At 35.7% G+C, this 14760-nt stretch overlaps 1 protein-coding gene across 5 annotated transcripts in view; it reads left to right on the forward strand.

Annotated features, from left to right (window-relative positions):
• Edil3 (EGF like repeats and discoidin domains 3) overlaps positions 1-14760 on the forward strand; it is a 514777-nt gene that overhangs the window by 468789 nt on the left and 31228 nt on the right. For all 5 annotated transcript variants that reach the window (XM_039103424.2, XM_039103422.2, XM_017591169.3 and 2 more), the window contains one exon: positions 10553-10708. In XM_039103424.2, the coding sequence (XP_038959352.1) occupies positions 10553-10708 (156 nt within the window). The remainder of the gene's footprint in view (positions 1-10552; positions 10709-14760) is intronic.

Below are 14760 nucleotides of genomic sequence, written 5' to 3' on the forward strand. Positions count from 1 at the left end.
AATCGGAAACAGTCTTGAAAGATCTTGAAAGAAGATATGTTAATTCTATTCTCTCCTGAGGCAATCTTGTTTTTCATGAACTCAGCAGAAAGTCACTTTCAATAACACTGTAAGAAAGGAGGGATTCTTCTTCCTGGATTTTTCAGAATTTAGAATTGAGAGTAAAAGATAGTAGCTAGCATGTTAACATTAATTATTAGGAACTATAATTAAGGACAGTTTTCAAAACAATTCAAAAGTAAAATTTATAGTGTGCTATTACAATGATCTACTTATAAAACAACAAAAGAAATATGTATTCTCCCTTAGTAGAGCATTATTTACACAAATCAACAGAAGCATATTTTCTGTGCATTCACATTATTTCAAAACAACTATACTTCATAAGATTTATATTAGTTTATTAGTATTTTTAAATGATTTTTGAGATTTGATAACATTCCAATAAATTCCATTTAGGTAAAAATTTTAGTATGAACTCAGTCTTGTGAGATTTGAGTAATCATTCCAAAACCCCCTTCAGAGTTGATAAAACAGAGTCAAGTTTAAGTCTTTCTGAATTGAACTTCTAAAAAATTCATGTATATTGTTTTAACTCATTCAGTTTGCTGATGATGATTGCTGTAGGATTGAACCCCTTCCAAGTCATTGAAGTATGCACACAGATTTTCTAGTCTGAGGGAGGCAACTTTTATAACCATAGCATGAGATTCTGACATCCCAATCATTAGAACAAGGCCTCAACCAAAGGTATCCAAGTCAGGACCCAGTGGATATTTTATTGCAGCAAGAAATTCAAACCTGGCAACAGTATTCTCCTCTTCTTTGTTCTATTGTATCTATTGACAAAGATAATCCAACACCCAGTACTGCAAACTACTCAAGGATAACAGGATACAACACATGAGCTGCTTATTTTACTCTAACCTGTAAAGCTGTTCATTCTAATAACATTACAGGAACACCTCATGTACACTGGACAAAGGATGGTTAACAAAGATGGCCCTGAGATTCTTCATCTTGAGGCAAAAACTGATAATGATATGATAATAAGTAAATTAACTATCAGGAAATAGTTATTCAATCAAAATCTCCATTTAATTAAATATAAAGACTATTTCAAATTTGGTATTATCTAAAAAAATAGCATATCTCATTTGAAGATACACAGAAGGAATAGAAGAGAATTGTCCTTTAACTAGCTTCATTTCAACCATGTAAATGTCTGCCGAGCACTGGAAAGAAAGCCAGAGACAATGCTGATATAGGAAGATCTGAAACGTAATCAAGGCGACTTCCTGAGAGAAGATGATTAGTAAGGGTATCCTCAGTGGTCAATGGTAACAATATAAGGATTCTTCTCTCTTCTCACATCTCAGTAAAAAAGAATACACTTTACAAGATCAAACTGACTTTCTTAAAATACACAGTACAACAAAGAGAAAAAAGAGTCCTGAGGGTATGAAGAAAAGCAGGAGGAGACCAATTGCCTTTTCTGCATATTGAACAGGTTGAAGGACTTTATGCAAAGATGCTATTCTCAAGAATACATGGGGGGAGTGAAGCAAATGCTAAGATGATAAGAGAGACAACGTTTATCCAGAGAAGTTAAACATTCAAATGTTATGGATAGATTACTAAAGATAAAAATACTATCATTAAAAACAAAATCGGGAACTCTAAGAATACAGGGAAGGGTTACAAAAACTGAATGTTCATAGACAAAATGATACAAGTAAAAAAAGAAAAACAAAAGTAAACCCTCAGTATTGGCTTTTAGGTTTAAGAAGTCAAAAGAAGTAAAATGAGTATTTTAAAATATAGAAATACAGTGCTTTTGTATGAAATTCTCAAAAAATAAAAAGTAAATGAAGATAGGCGTGGGACAAAAGAAACCCTTTAAGTTCCATTGTTTTCTCAGGGAAAGCAGTGTAGCTTGTGAAAAATTCATCTCGTTTACCTATATAAGCATGAGTAAAATCCTTACCAAGAGGTATTCTAGTAATAATGATGATCAATAGTAATAATTTCAAAAACATAGCATAAATTTTACAATAAGCACTGTCATGAATGCAGAAAAAATATGTCACTAAACAACTAGAAAAAAATAATTATGAAATTATAGTATGCTCTCATACCATATATATGTGTTTTGTAATCATACAGGTGCTCATATTTGTGCATCTACACATATACATCTAAATAAGTATTCATGATAGCGTAATTTTAAACTTGAATAAATAAAAAAGGAAAAGATGGTAGAGATTGTAATACATGTAAATAAGTTTTAGCTCATCCAATTTTATAGGTCTTTTAAGACCCAAAATATTATACAATATAAAGGTAATACTATTTCAGTAAGGAAAGCTTAAATTTTTATAGTGTCTGTGCTGGTTTGAATGAAAATAGCCCCACAGGCCCATAGGGATTGGCAATACCAGGAGGTGTGGCCGTGTTAGAGTAGGTGTGGTCTTGTTGGCAAAGCGTCACTGGAGGCGGGCTTTGAGAATTCAAATGCTCAAACAAGGCGCGGTATGGCACTTTCTTCCAGTTGCCTTCAGAACTGAATGTAGAACTCTCAGCTTCTTCTCCATCACCACATCTGCCTGCACACTGCCAAGCTTCCCACCATAACAACAATATACTGAGCCTCTAAATTGTAAGCCAGACACCAATTACATATTTTTTATAAGAGTTGCCATGGTCATACTGTCTCTTCAGAGTAGTAGAAATCCTAACCAAGACAAAGTCAATCAAATATAAAATAAAAGTACATGGTCATCTACAGGAAATGCAAATATTAGATATAATATCAATAACATATAAGTAGTCATTCAAATGTGAACCAGAAGATCTGTAAGAGGACATTAAAGAGGATAATCTATATACTGTTAGACTGTACATATAGAAAAATGACAATCAAATGTCATCCAATGTCATTTCAGGACATTAAATTTAATATTCCCTCTTTATTGGGGGTATCATCATAGACGTAAATGTTTCTACAAGAGAGATCTTGTGAACAGTAGAGGGAAATACACAGTCGATGAAAGCCTATAATTGTGGAGCAAATTGAAACAATGCATGCTGTGATTCAAATAGCAGGTTCTTTCTGTCTATAAAGAAAGATAAGAGCAATGAACAATGAAATATAAATGGAGCTTAGCATATATTCTGGCTGTGAATAAAAGAACTGCAGACACATGACTATCTAGAGGAACTGAGAAAATAATTTTCATAGAGCATGTATCTATAATAAAGAAAATAATATAATCACCACAACTTATTACTAAACTTTTTATTATTGTTATTATGATTATTATTACATTACTATTATATGCAAAACACTCAAGATACAAACATACAACATACAAAATTACAAAGCTGCATATACACGGTAAGCTAAGCATATGAAAATATTTTGATGCAAGAATTTCTGCCCTAGTTCCTTAGTCATGGACTGTAATCTGCAATCTAAACAAATCTTTTCCTTCCTCAAGTTGTTTTGGGGTTTGGTATTTATCACAATAAAAAGCAAATTAGGATTTAATGTTTAAAAATATTTCATCCTTGGAAGGAGAGAAAGCCTGCGATCAGGATGTAAAATTAATCAATTCATGAATGAAATATAAATAAACAGATAGATGTTTAATAATTTAAAAATCATCTATAAAGTTGTACTTAAATGCCAAATATTAGAATTTTTCAGAAACACAAAAATAAACAAAAAGAAGGACTGATTGCACCTGGGAGACAAAGTCGTTTCTATCTTTTATCTCCTTCTTCATAAAGATTATTATTCAGCACACAATTACTTTTACTATGAAAAGATTATAAAAATTAAATGGTTAACACTAACATGCTCTTGATCCCCAAGCTACCTGTATTGTTAAGTTAAAATATTCAATCAAACAATTTATATCATTCTCATGTCATCATTTTAGAAGGTAACCATTATAAGCTGGCAGCAAGTGGGAGCTGAAGTTCAAGTTGACATACATCTCTGTTTATTTTGTAATTGAATTTAGCCATTAAAGGGAAAATTTTCTCTAACTGAAGTCCAGGTCAGGTGAGAAGTGGGTATTTGGAATGTTGCCACAGAGCAGATAGCCTGCAAACAGGATAGTGCATGACGACCTGCACTCAGAAAGCTTCTCCTAGCAGCATGCAAATGATTTTATTGCTCAAATTTTATTGTTAAAGTGTAACATAGGAAAATCAACTGCTCTTTTTAAGTGGTTAGAATTACCTTTGTCACTAACCATTTCCCTGCATTGATTATAATAATGGATTCTAGAATTCATATATTATCCAGATACACAGCGTTTGTGGAATCCAAACCTTAGAATAGTAAGACCAAATCAGATACTGAAAGTGAACAGTAAGTCATAATATAATAACACACTAATTGCCCTGTGTTTCCACTGAAAGAACAGTCATCATATGATAACAGCATTGTTCAAATGCTAGTGGGAGTTCCTGTCCGACTTCAACCTAACTAACATTGTATATAATTGTTTGATTCAATGTTTAGATACAATAACTATAAAAACCTTAGGATAAGGACAAGTGTGCAGCTCTATACTTGCCCAGCATGCATATAATCCTATGTCTACTGAAAACAAGTTTTCTCTAAATATTTTGTCTGCAGTATATGTAGATTATGTATGCATTCATAGATCCAACCAACAATGGGTTAATAACCTATGGAAAAAGTATATTTCTACTGAATATATAGAAGGCCTAAACATTTCAATGTAACAGGTTTATATTACATTGATATTATGTCCAAAAGAATATTTAAAGAGTAATGCAAAATATGTTATAAAAGTTGTGATAACAATTTTACTTATAAATAAGAACTTTGATTATATCAAAATTTTCTCAATAATTTAAGAAGAAATGATTCTTTGTATATATTCTGAACATGTGATCAAAATAGGCTTCGCTCACTTTTTCAGGCTGTAAATACATGTTTATCTGTTTTTAATTTTTGAGATTATAATATAATTACATTTTCTCCCTTTCTTTCCTCCCTTTTAGCCCTCCCTTGTACCCTTCCCTATATTCCTTCAAATCCATGGCTCTTTCTTTCACTTATGTTTACTATAGGCATATGTTTATATGCATGCAACTCTGGGTACCCATGCTCGCATTTCTATAGCCTTCTATCAAGGTTCCAACAGAATATTCAATTATTTTTTCACTTTTATCTGATCTTCTAATTAATGTCCTTCATACTACTCATTCTATTATATATGCGCTCATATGCATACCCATTTTATTTTCATAAAACCCTGGGCACTGGTTCACTTAACTTTTCTGATGAAGAGAATGAGTAAGATTTGAGAAAGAAAGGAAAGGAGCTATCACTTTCAGCTGAGGGAGTGAAACCAACTCTTAAAATCGAGTTTTGAAACATGGAAGAGTTGTTAGCTGGCTGCTTTTGCTTGTAGTCTATTTGTAACGAGTACAATACCAAAAATATTATGCCACATAGAAAGCATCAGATTAAGTCAGATAGCATTTTCTGGATGGACACACAATGGCTTTCTTAGCAATAGTTTTGCTCCTGTTCATGGGACCTACTAAGGCATCAGCTCCAGCTGAAACTAACAAGACTTTTACTAAGAACTTATTACATGACAGGTTTGTGTCAGTCTGAATCTGACATAAGGTCAAATGTCAGACCATGAACCAGCCCAGTGTTCTCAATCATCTATTCTATTCTAGTGAAACCTCAGGTGGTGAGTCTCCTGGAGCAGTATTTAGTCTAGAAAGTCTGTAGTTCCCCTTTAACTCAGATTTACAAGAGAACCCAGGACACTGGCCAGAATTCTCCCAGTGTCTTTCTCTGGATGAGTTCTGGAGTGCTCTATTTCAGCAAGCTCATTTTACATGTGAGTCAAAATTATTTCTGTGCTGAAAGAACCCTTCTTAGAGCTGGTATTCTAAATTTAATGCAGGGAATTTTAGGATAAAGTCCAGGTTGAAACAGATTGCTGCCTATGCTGCCTGTTTAAGTACAGAAGCTTGCTTAACTGACAGAAAAATGAAAAATATTTCTAGATGAAAAAAACCTTGAGAAAGGGAGCAGCTAGAGTGGGTGAAAAACTTATCTATTGGCAAGAGAAAGCCTTATAATTTAGGAGAAAACATCTCCACTCCCCAGGAAATCCAGATTACTGGAGGAATCACCACTAAAAAATATGCTGGAAGATTCCTCCTCACATCTGAGCTGAGGATTCACAGACATTTCGAGCTGAGGAGTGAAGGCTTAGTGGTTCATTTTACTCAGCCATTGAGTTCCGGAGTGTTTACAGCCTGTGATGGTACAAGGTGGCTCATATCCCGCACCTCCTATTTTTATCAGTTTTGAATGTCAACAGAATGAACCTCATGATTGACAGCAGGCTTTGACCAAGTATGTCTGAGCAATTAGATTTGGATGTATAACAGTTAAAGCTGAGTCAGCTGAAGAGCGGGGTGAAAATTCACAGAATTCTCCTACTGTGAATACAGCATTGTTTTTTGCTTCTCTTTACACACTATGTACTGAGTATAGTGATCCCTTCAAAACTATCCATTAGTCCCAGAAGGGAAAAAATAAAATAATTGACATTTTGAATGAAAGTGTGATATACTGATGACAGAAATCATGGGAAGCCTGGGGGGGGATAACATAGAATTTAAAGTTATTTTTAATTGAATATTTTTCTTTTTTAAATTTTTTATTAGATATATTTCTTTACTTACATTTCAAATGTTATTCCCCTTCCCAGTTTCCTGTCAATAAGCCCCCATTCCCTCCACTCCACCTCCCCCAAACAGGTATTCCCCCCATATATCCCCCTTACTGTCCCCCTTCCATATTCCCCTGCACTGGGAGTCCAACTTTGGCAGGACCAAGGGCTTCTCCTTCCACTGGAGCCCCAACAAGGCATATACAGTTGGAGCCCTGGGTCAGTCCATGTGTACTCTTTGGGTAATGGTTTAGTCCCTGGAAGCTCTGGTTGGTTAGCATTGCTGTTCTTATGGGATTGCAAGCTCCTTAAACTCTTTCAATCCTTCCTCTAATTCTCCCCAAGGGGGTTCTGCTCTCAGTTCAGTGGTTTGCTGCTAGCATTGATCTCTGTATTGGACATGGTCTGGATGTGTCTCTCAGGAAAGATCTATATCCGGCATGCATTTTTTAGCTTCATCAATCTTATCTAGTTTTGGTGGCTGTATATATATGGGCCACATGTGGGGCAGGCTCTGAGTCGCTGCTTTAAACTTTGCTTCCATATCACCTCCTATGAATATTTTCCCCATTTTAAGAAGGAGTGAGAGCATCTGCATTTTGGTCATCCTTCTTCTTGAGCTTCCTGTGGACTGCGGATTGCATCTTGGATTATTCCAGCTTTTTTGGCTAATAACCACTTATCAGTGAGTGTATACCATGTGTGTTTTTCTGTGATTGAGTTACCTCACTCAGGATGAAATTTTCAAATTCATTCCATTTGCCTATGAATTTCATGAAGTCATTGTTTTTGATAGCTGAGTAATATTTCATTGTGTAGATGTACCACATTTTTTAATCCATTCCTCTGTTGAAGGGCACCTGGGTTCTTTCCAGCTTCTGGCTATTATAAATAAGGCTGCTATGAACATAGTGGAGCACGTGTCTTTGTTTTATGTTGGGGCATCTTTTGGGTATATGCCCAAGAGAGGTATAGCTGGGTCCTCAGGTAGTGCAATGTCTAATTTTCTGAGGAACCCCCAGACTGATTTCCAGAATGGAAATATTTTCCCTCTTAGCACTGCTTTCATTGTGTCCCATAAATTTGGGTATGTTGTGCCTTCATTTTCATTAAATTCTAAAATGTCTTTAATTTCTTTCTTTATTTCTTCCTTGACCAAGTTATCATTGAGTATAGTGTTGTTCAATTTCCCTGTGTATGTGGACTTTCTGTTGTTTTTGTCGTTAATGAAGACTATCTTTAGTCTGTGGTGATCTCATAGGATGCATGGGATTATTTCAATCTTCTTGTATCTGTTGAGGCCTGTTTTGTGACCAAATATATGGTCAGTTTAGGAGAAGGTACCATGAGGTGCTGAGAAGAAGATATATTCTTTTAGGTTGAAATGTTCTATAGATATCTGTTAAATCCATTTGGTTCATAACTTCTGCTAGTTTCTCTATGTTTCTGTTTAAATTCTGTTTCCATGATTTGTTTACCTGTATTGTCCTGTATTTCTTTAAGGGAGCTATTTATGTCCTTATTAAAGTCCTCTATCATCATCATGAGATGTGATTTTATATCCAAATCTTGCTTTTTCTGTGTGTTGGGATATTCAGTATTTACTTTGGTAGGAGAACTGAGCTCTGATGATGTCAAGTAGTCTTAGTTTCTATTGCTTAGGTTCCTGTGCTTACCTCTCACCATCTGGTTGTCTATGATGTTATCTGGTCTTGCTGTCTCTGACAGTGGTTTGACCCTCCTGTAAGCCTTTGTGTCAGCAGTCCTGGATGCCGGCTTTCTTCCAGCGGGCTCTCTATACAGAGAGCTGGTGGGACCTGGTCAGCTCCAAGTGCAGGCAGAAACCGGAAGGGTACTGTCCCAAACAGTCCTGGGTTTCTGTGTCCTGATGGCTCCAGGTGGGTCCCTTGGAACAGAAGTGTTGGTATTACCTCTGCTCTCAGATGTGTCAGTTCTCCTGGTGACTGACTTTCTGCTCTGTGCACAGGCAGAGACTGTAAGGATCCTCTCACTGACTACTCCTAGATTCCTGTGTCCAGGAACCAAGGGCTCTATGTGGTTCCTCTTGAACCAGGAATGTGAGCAGAAGTGGTGGTTTCCCCTGAGCTCTCTCCCTCATGGGGTTTGAGAACCAAGAGTTGTAGAACCACTGAGGTCCAGGCTGAATCTCCAGTTCGTTGTTCCCTGTTTGCCTTTGAAATATGAAGTGGTTTATTGACTTCTCTATGTATCTATTTCTTCATGTGTAAAGAAATAATATAGTATGTGTCCAGTCAAAGGACCAAATGTGGGGTGCCTTGGGAAAGTCCTATATGATATGAGCAGCATCCAAACCCAGGATAGCGTGTTTGCCCTTCAACATTCTTTTTTCACTCATGGAGTATTTTTAATAACATGTCACATTGGTAATATTTCATTCTGAAATATTTTCATGAACTTTCACAAACTGGTAGAAGAATTCCTTTCTCTTAATCCATCATTTATATTTAGCTTACTATTTTTAATGGATCTCTTAAATGAGAATAATTCCATATAAATTTAAATACACTCACGTACATATACATTTGTATAGATGCTCTGTGTCTCTCTCTGTGTGTGTGTATTTGTATGTAATCTTAAAGTGTAATACTTAGAAATATTTCACATGTTTTGATGTTTTTTCACCAAATATGGTCTTCAATACTCCACCTATCTGTTTTCAGTGACCACCTATATCTGACCTATGGCCATCTATTTGGGGTTACAGTCTCATAGGACAGAAGACTTGAAATAGGAACAAAAGGACACAGTGTTTTAAAGTACTGAGGTCACTCATGGGATCATGGTGGTTAGAGATAAGATCAAGGATGGAGCATGGGACTTAGTCACAGGAAATAGCTGGAATACAGTGCTTTGCCCAGGAAAGAAGAAAATCTATAGATCAAGGAGCACAAATAAAAGCAAAGGTGACTTCAAAAGTTGGCAGCCAAGAAAAGGAAGTTTCTAAATTTAGTTTTTCTTAGTGTTGCCAGATGTAAAAAAAAAAAAAAGGTTAAGAATGAGTGTAAAAATAAGCAGAGAAGCTTCTGGGAAATTTTTTGTGAAAAGCAGCCCTGGACCCTGGATTTCATTTATATTTTGATAATTTTAGTACGTAATAATTTAGTTTTTCATTCATTTCATTTATGGGTTTCATTCGTCATGTACATTTACAGGTTTCATTTACTTTCTTTGTGAGAAGACAAAATCACAGCTCAGAGCCTACAGTTAGACTTTCATATTTTCGATCCTTATTTTTCCCGTTTCTCCATTACCTTTATGTACATCCTTCAGTTCAGCGCTTAATTTCATCCTAAAATTATTTGGCATTATAATCTCCTGAAAGGAGATTTTTTTAGAGTACAATGATTACTATTAATAAATTACATATTCCTGAATTGAGCAAAATTCACAAAAGTCAGTGAGAATCTTATTTAATATTAATTTTCAAATACCCAATGCAATGTACATTACATGGTGAGCACAAATGTTCAAACAGTGTCGGATGGTTGCAATATAGGTAAAATAGTTAAATATAAGAATTAGTGAGCTAAACTAACCATCACTTTATTTGTATTGCTTGTCCAAGACATCTTGGACTAGACACCCGATTGCAAAGTCTAAATATAAGCCACTGATGAATGCAGTCATCTATTTCAAAGTACAAATAGCCAAGAAATTTTTTTTCACTTAGAATATAGGGCTTTTAACCTCTTGAGTTCAAGAGATTTTACAGATTCATAATGGGTTAACTCATGGCATTTAAGGATTGTTTTCTCTTCTCTTTTTAGGTTGATCTTCTTGTCCCTACCAAAGTGACAGGCATCATTACACAAGGCGCTAAGGATTTTGGTCATGTGCAATTTGTTGGTTCATACAAACTAGCCTACAGCAATGATGGGGAACATTGGACGGTGTACCAAGATGCAAAGCAGAGAAAAGATAAGGTAATGGATTCATGTGCCTTATAGAGAGAAGAGTTGTACTATATTTAATTTTAAAGGAAAAATGTGTAATGTATTCCAATCATATTTTCTATATTTCCCAACTCTCCCCAGATGTTCCCCACCTCTCCACCCACTCAGCTCAATGGGTCTTCTTTCCCTCTTTAGAGAAAAAAAACATGCAAAAGGTACAAAATATACAAAAACATCTAACAAAAAGACAAAAAAGAACAGAAAGAAAGAGAGAAACAAACAAAGAAACACACATACAAATCCATTAAATGTATGAAACTAGAAATAATAATATATTATCAAAGGAGCAATAAGAAAAAATCCCGAAGCAGTTTTGAATATATTCTAAAAATAATGACAAGGTATACAATAAACTGTTATATAAAAATATGTGATCCTGAACATATAAAAACAAGTAGTTCTATTAGTGAATATCTCCTATAAAATGCACTAAAATGAGGACATGTAACATTTACTTTATATCTTATAAACTTTTAAATTACAAATTTATAAAATTTTATCATAACATGCATAAGACATCTGTTAAGACCAATCCTATGAATAAATTGGTGGTATTAGAAGAAACATTCGGTTGAGAAAAATATCTCCATGGGTAATTGCTCTAAAATAATTAAGAACAAATAGGAACTTTAGAGACAGACAAATTTCGAATAGTCTGTTAGTCCATCCAAACACAGCAGATTCTTCTCTGCTAAATTTGTCTGAATACATTATAATTTGAAAATTACATTTTAAAATAAATTATATGTTTTATGACTACATATACCATGTGCCTCCTTAAGAATGGAATTCCTATTTATTAATTTGTAGTCCTCTCGAACTCTTTGTTTGTTAACTGGTTTCCATTTCTCCAGAACTCCAGAATAGAGAAGGCTTGGAAGCTGGTTTATGATTCTGGCCATGTATTGTAATACAGCCAGAGTGGCCCCAAGTCATGGGGCTGAGTTACTGCTCAGTGTCATTTATACAAAGAGCTTGACATTTCCGAAGACATCGATAAAACTGCTGAGCTCAAAGGTTGGCGTAAACTTTAAGAAATTCACACGTTTCCTGTGTTTGTGAGTTAATATCTTTTTATATTAGATAACACTTTTGTATTCTTGTTATTGGAGTATTGTGAACTGACACAACGTTGAGAATATCTTTCTTACTTAAGTGGTGAAGGCAAAGAATTTATAAACCTACCCACTTACCTTTAAGCCAGGAAAGCTATTTCAGACACTCGTTTAAATTCAATTCAAAGGGGCTCATTTAAAGGAAATAGTTGTAGGTTCTAATTTGAATAGCCCATATCTGTTTGTATTTTCATATCTGCAAATGTTCCATTTAATAATTCAGAACACACATGTTTTACATTTTAGAATATCATAACCTGGTATGCTCTTATGACATCACATTAAGTCATTTGCAAGCTTTTTAGAGCAACATATCAGGTTCTATATTTTTTAATGGAATGAAAGTTCATGCAATATATGTGAACAGGTTTGCTTTTCCAGGGTACCTCACAGACCCTCCTCATCTCCCCATCCACCCAACTCACATTTTAGTTGACAGCAATTGCTGTTTCATTTGACCGTGTGAACTAATTGGTATTTGTATATCAGTAGCATCTTGGAGCAAATACTTATTGAACATTTTGTTAGAATTGTTGTCATATTTATTTTATGAGCTGTAAACAAAATTTCACAAGAAGTGGTTACAAACTTTGATCTAAACCTCCCTAAGGATGTACAGACACTTTGAATGTGTAGTATTGTGTGCAGCATAGAATAGAGGTTTAAAAGTTCATAATTCATTCTTTAAACTTTATATGGTACTTAAATTAGGTTCAAGACAGTGAAGTCTTCTAAACTATTTCTACTAGGTGCTAAAATCAATAATACTGAAATCCTTATACTCAGCAAGATATGGTGGTACATGCATATCATCTCAGACCTCAGGAAACTGAGGCAAAAATCTGGTACAAGTTCAAGGCTAGACTGGGCTGCATATGAAACTTTTTTTCTTTTATTGACTATTTTCTTTATTTTTTTTACTTTTTATTTCATTTTCTTTTTTTTTTTTTATTAACTTCAGTATTTCTTATATACATTTCGAGTGTTATTCCCTTTCCCGGTTTCCGGGCAAACATCCCCCTCCCCCTCCCCTTCCCTACGGGTGTTCCCCTCCCAACCCTCCTCCCATTGCCGCCCTCCCTGCAACAGACTAGTTCACTGGGGGTTCAGTCTTAGCAGGACCCAGGGCTTCCCCTTCCACTGGTGCTCTTACTAGAATATTCATTGCTATCTATGAGGTCAGAGTCCAGGGTCAGTCCATGTATAGTCTTTAGGTATTGGCTTAGTCCCTGGAAGCTCTGGTTGCTTGGCATTGTTGTACATATGGGGTCTCGAGCCCCTTCAAGCTCTTCCAGTTCTTTCTCTGATTCCTTCAATGGGGGTCCTGTTCTCAGTTCAGTGGTTTGCTGCTGGCATTCGCCTCTGAATTTGCTGTATTCTGGATGTGTCTCTCAGGAGCGATCTACATCTGGCTCCTGTCGGTCTGCACTTCTTTGCTTTGTCCATCTTGTCTAATTGGGTGGCTGTATATGTATGGGCCACATGTGGGGCAGGCTCTGAATGGGTGTTCCTTCAGTCTCTGTTTTAATCTTTGCCTCTCTCTTCCCTGCCAAGGGTATTCTTGTTCCCCTTTTAAAGAAGGAGTGAAGCATTCACATTTTGATCATCTGCCTTGAGTTTCATTTGTTCTAGGCATCTAGGGTAATTCAAGCATTTGGGCTAATAGCCACTTATCAATGAGTGCATACCATATATGTCTTTCTGTGATTGGGTTAGCTCACTCAGGATGATATTTTCCAGTTCCAACCATTTGCCTACGAATTTCATAAAGTCGTTGTTTTTGATAGCTGAGTAATATTCCATTGTGTAGATGTCCCACATTTTCTGTATCCATTCCTCTGTTGAAGGGCATCTGGGTTCTTTCCAGCTTCTGGCAATTATAAAGAAGGCTGCGATGAACATAGTGGAGCACGTGTCTCTTTATATGTTGGGGCATCTTTTGGGTATATGCCCAAGAGAGGTATAGCTGGATCCTCAGGCAGTTCAATGTCCAATTTTCTGAGGAACCTCCAGACTGATTTCCAGAATGGTTGTACCAGTCTGCAATCCCACCAACAACGGAGGAGTGTTCCTCTTTCTCCACATCCTCGCCAGCGTTTGCTGTCACCTGAGTTTTTGATCTTAGCCATTCTGACTGGCATGAGGTGGAATCTCAGGGTTGTTTTGATTTGCATTTCCCTTATGACTAAGGATGTTGAACATTTCTTTAGGTTCTTCCGTGACCATTCGATGTTCCTCAGTTGAGAATATTTTGTTTAGCTCTGTACCCCAATTTTAATAGGGTTATTTAATTTTCTGGAGTCTAACTTCTTGTATTCCTTGTATATATTGAATATTAGCCTTCTATCGGATGTAGGATTACTAAAAATCTTTTCCTAATCTGTTGGTTGCTGTTTTATCCTATTAACAGTGTCCATTGACTTACAAACGCTTTGCAATTTTATTAAGTCCCAGTTGTCTATTGTTGATCTTAGAGCATAAGGCATTGGTATTCTGTTCAGGAAATTTTCTCCTGTGCCCATGTATTTGAGGCTCCTCCCCACTTTCTCTTCTATTAGTTTCAGTGTATCTGGTTTTATTTGGTGGTTTTTACATGGTGGCTGAGAAAGAAATTAGGGAAATGACACCCTTCACAGCAGTCACAAATAACATAAAATACCTTGTTGTGATTCTAATCCAGCAAGTATGATAACTTCAAATCTCTGAAGAAAAGAATTGAAGAAGTTCTCAAAAGAGGGCAAGCTCTCCCATGCTCATGGATTGGCAGGATTAATATAGTAAAAGTGGCCCTCTTGCCAAAAACAATCTAAAGATTCAATGCAATCCCCGTCAAAATTCAAACTCAATTCTTCATAGAATTAGAAAGAACAATTTGCAGATTCATTTGGAAAAGCAAAACACACAGGA

Source organism: Rattus norvegicus, chromosome 2 (genome assembly GCF_036323735.1).
Source record: "Rattus norvegicus strain BN/NHsdMcwi chromosome 2, GRCr8, whole genome shotgun sequence".
Lineage (NCBI taxonomy): Eukaryota > Metazoa > Chordata > Mammalia > Rodentia > Muridae > Rattus > Rattus norvegicus.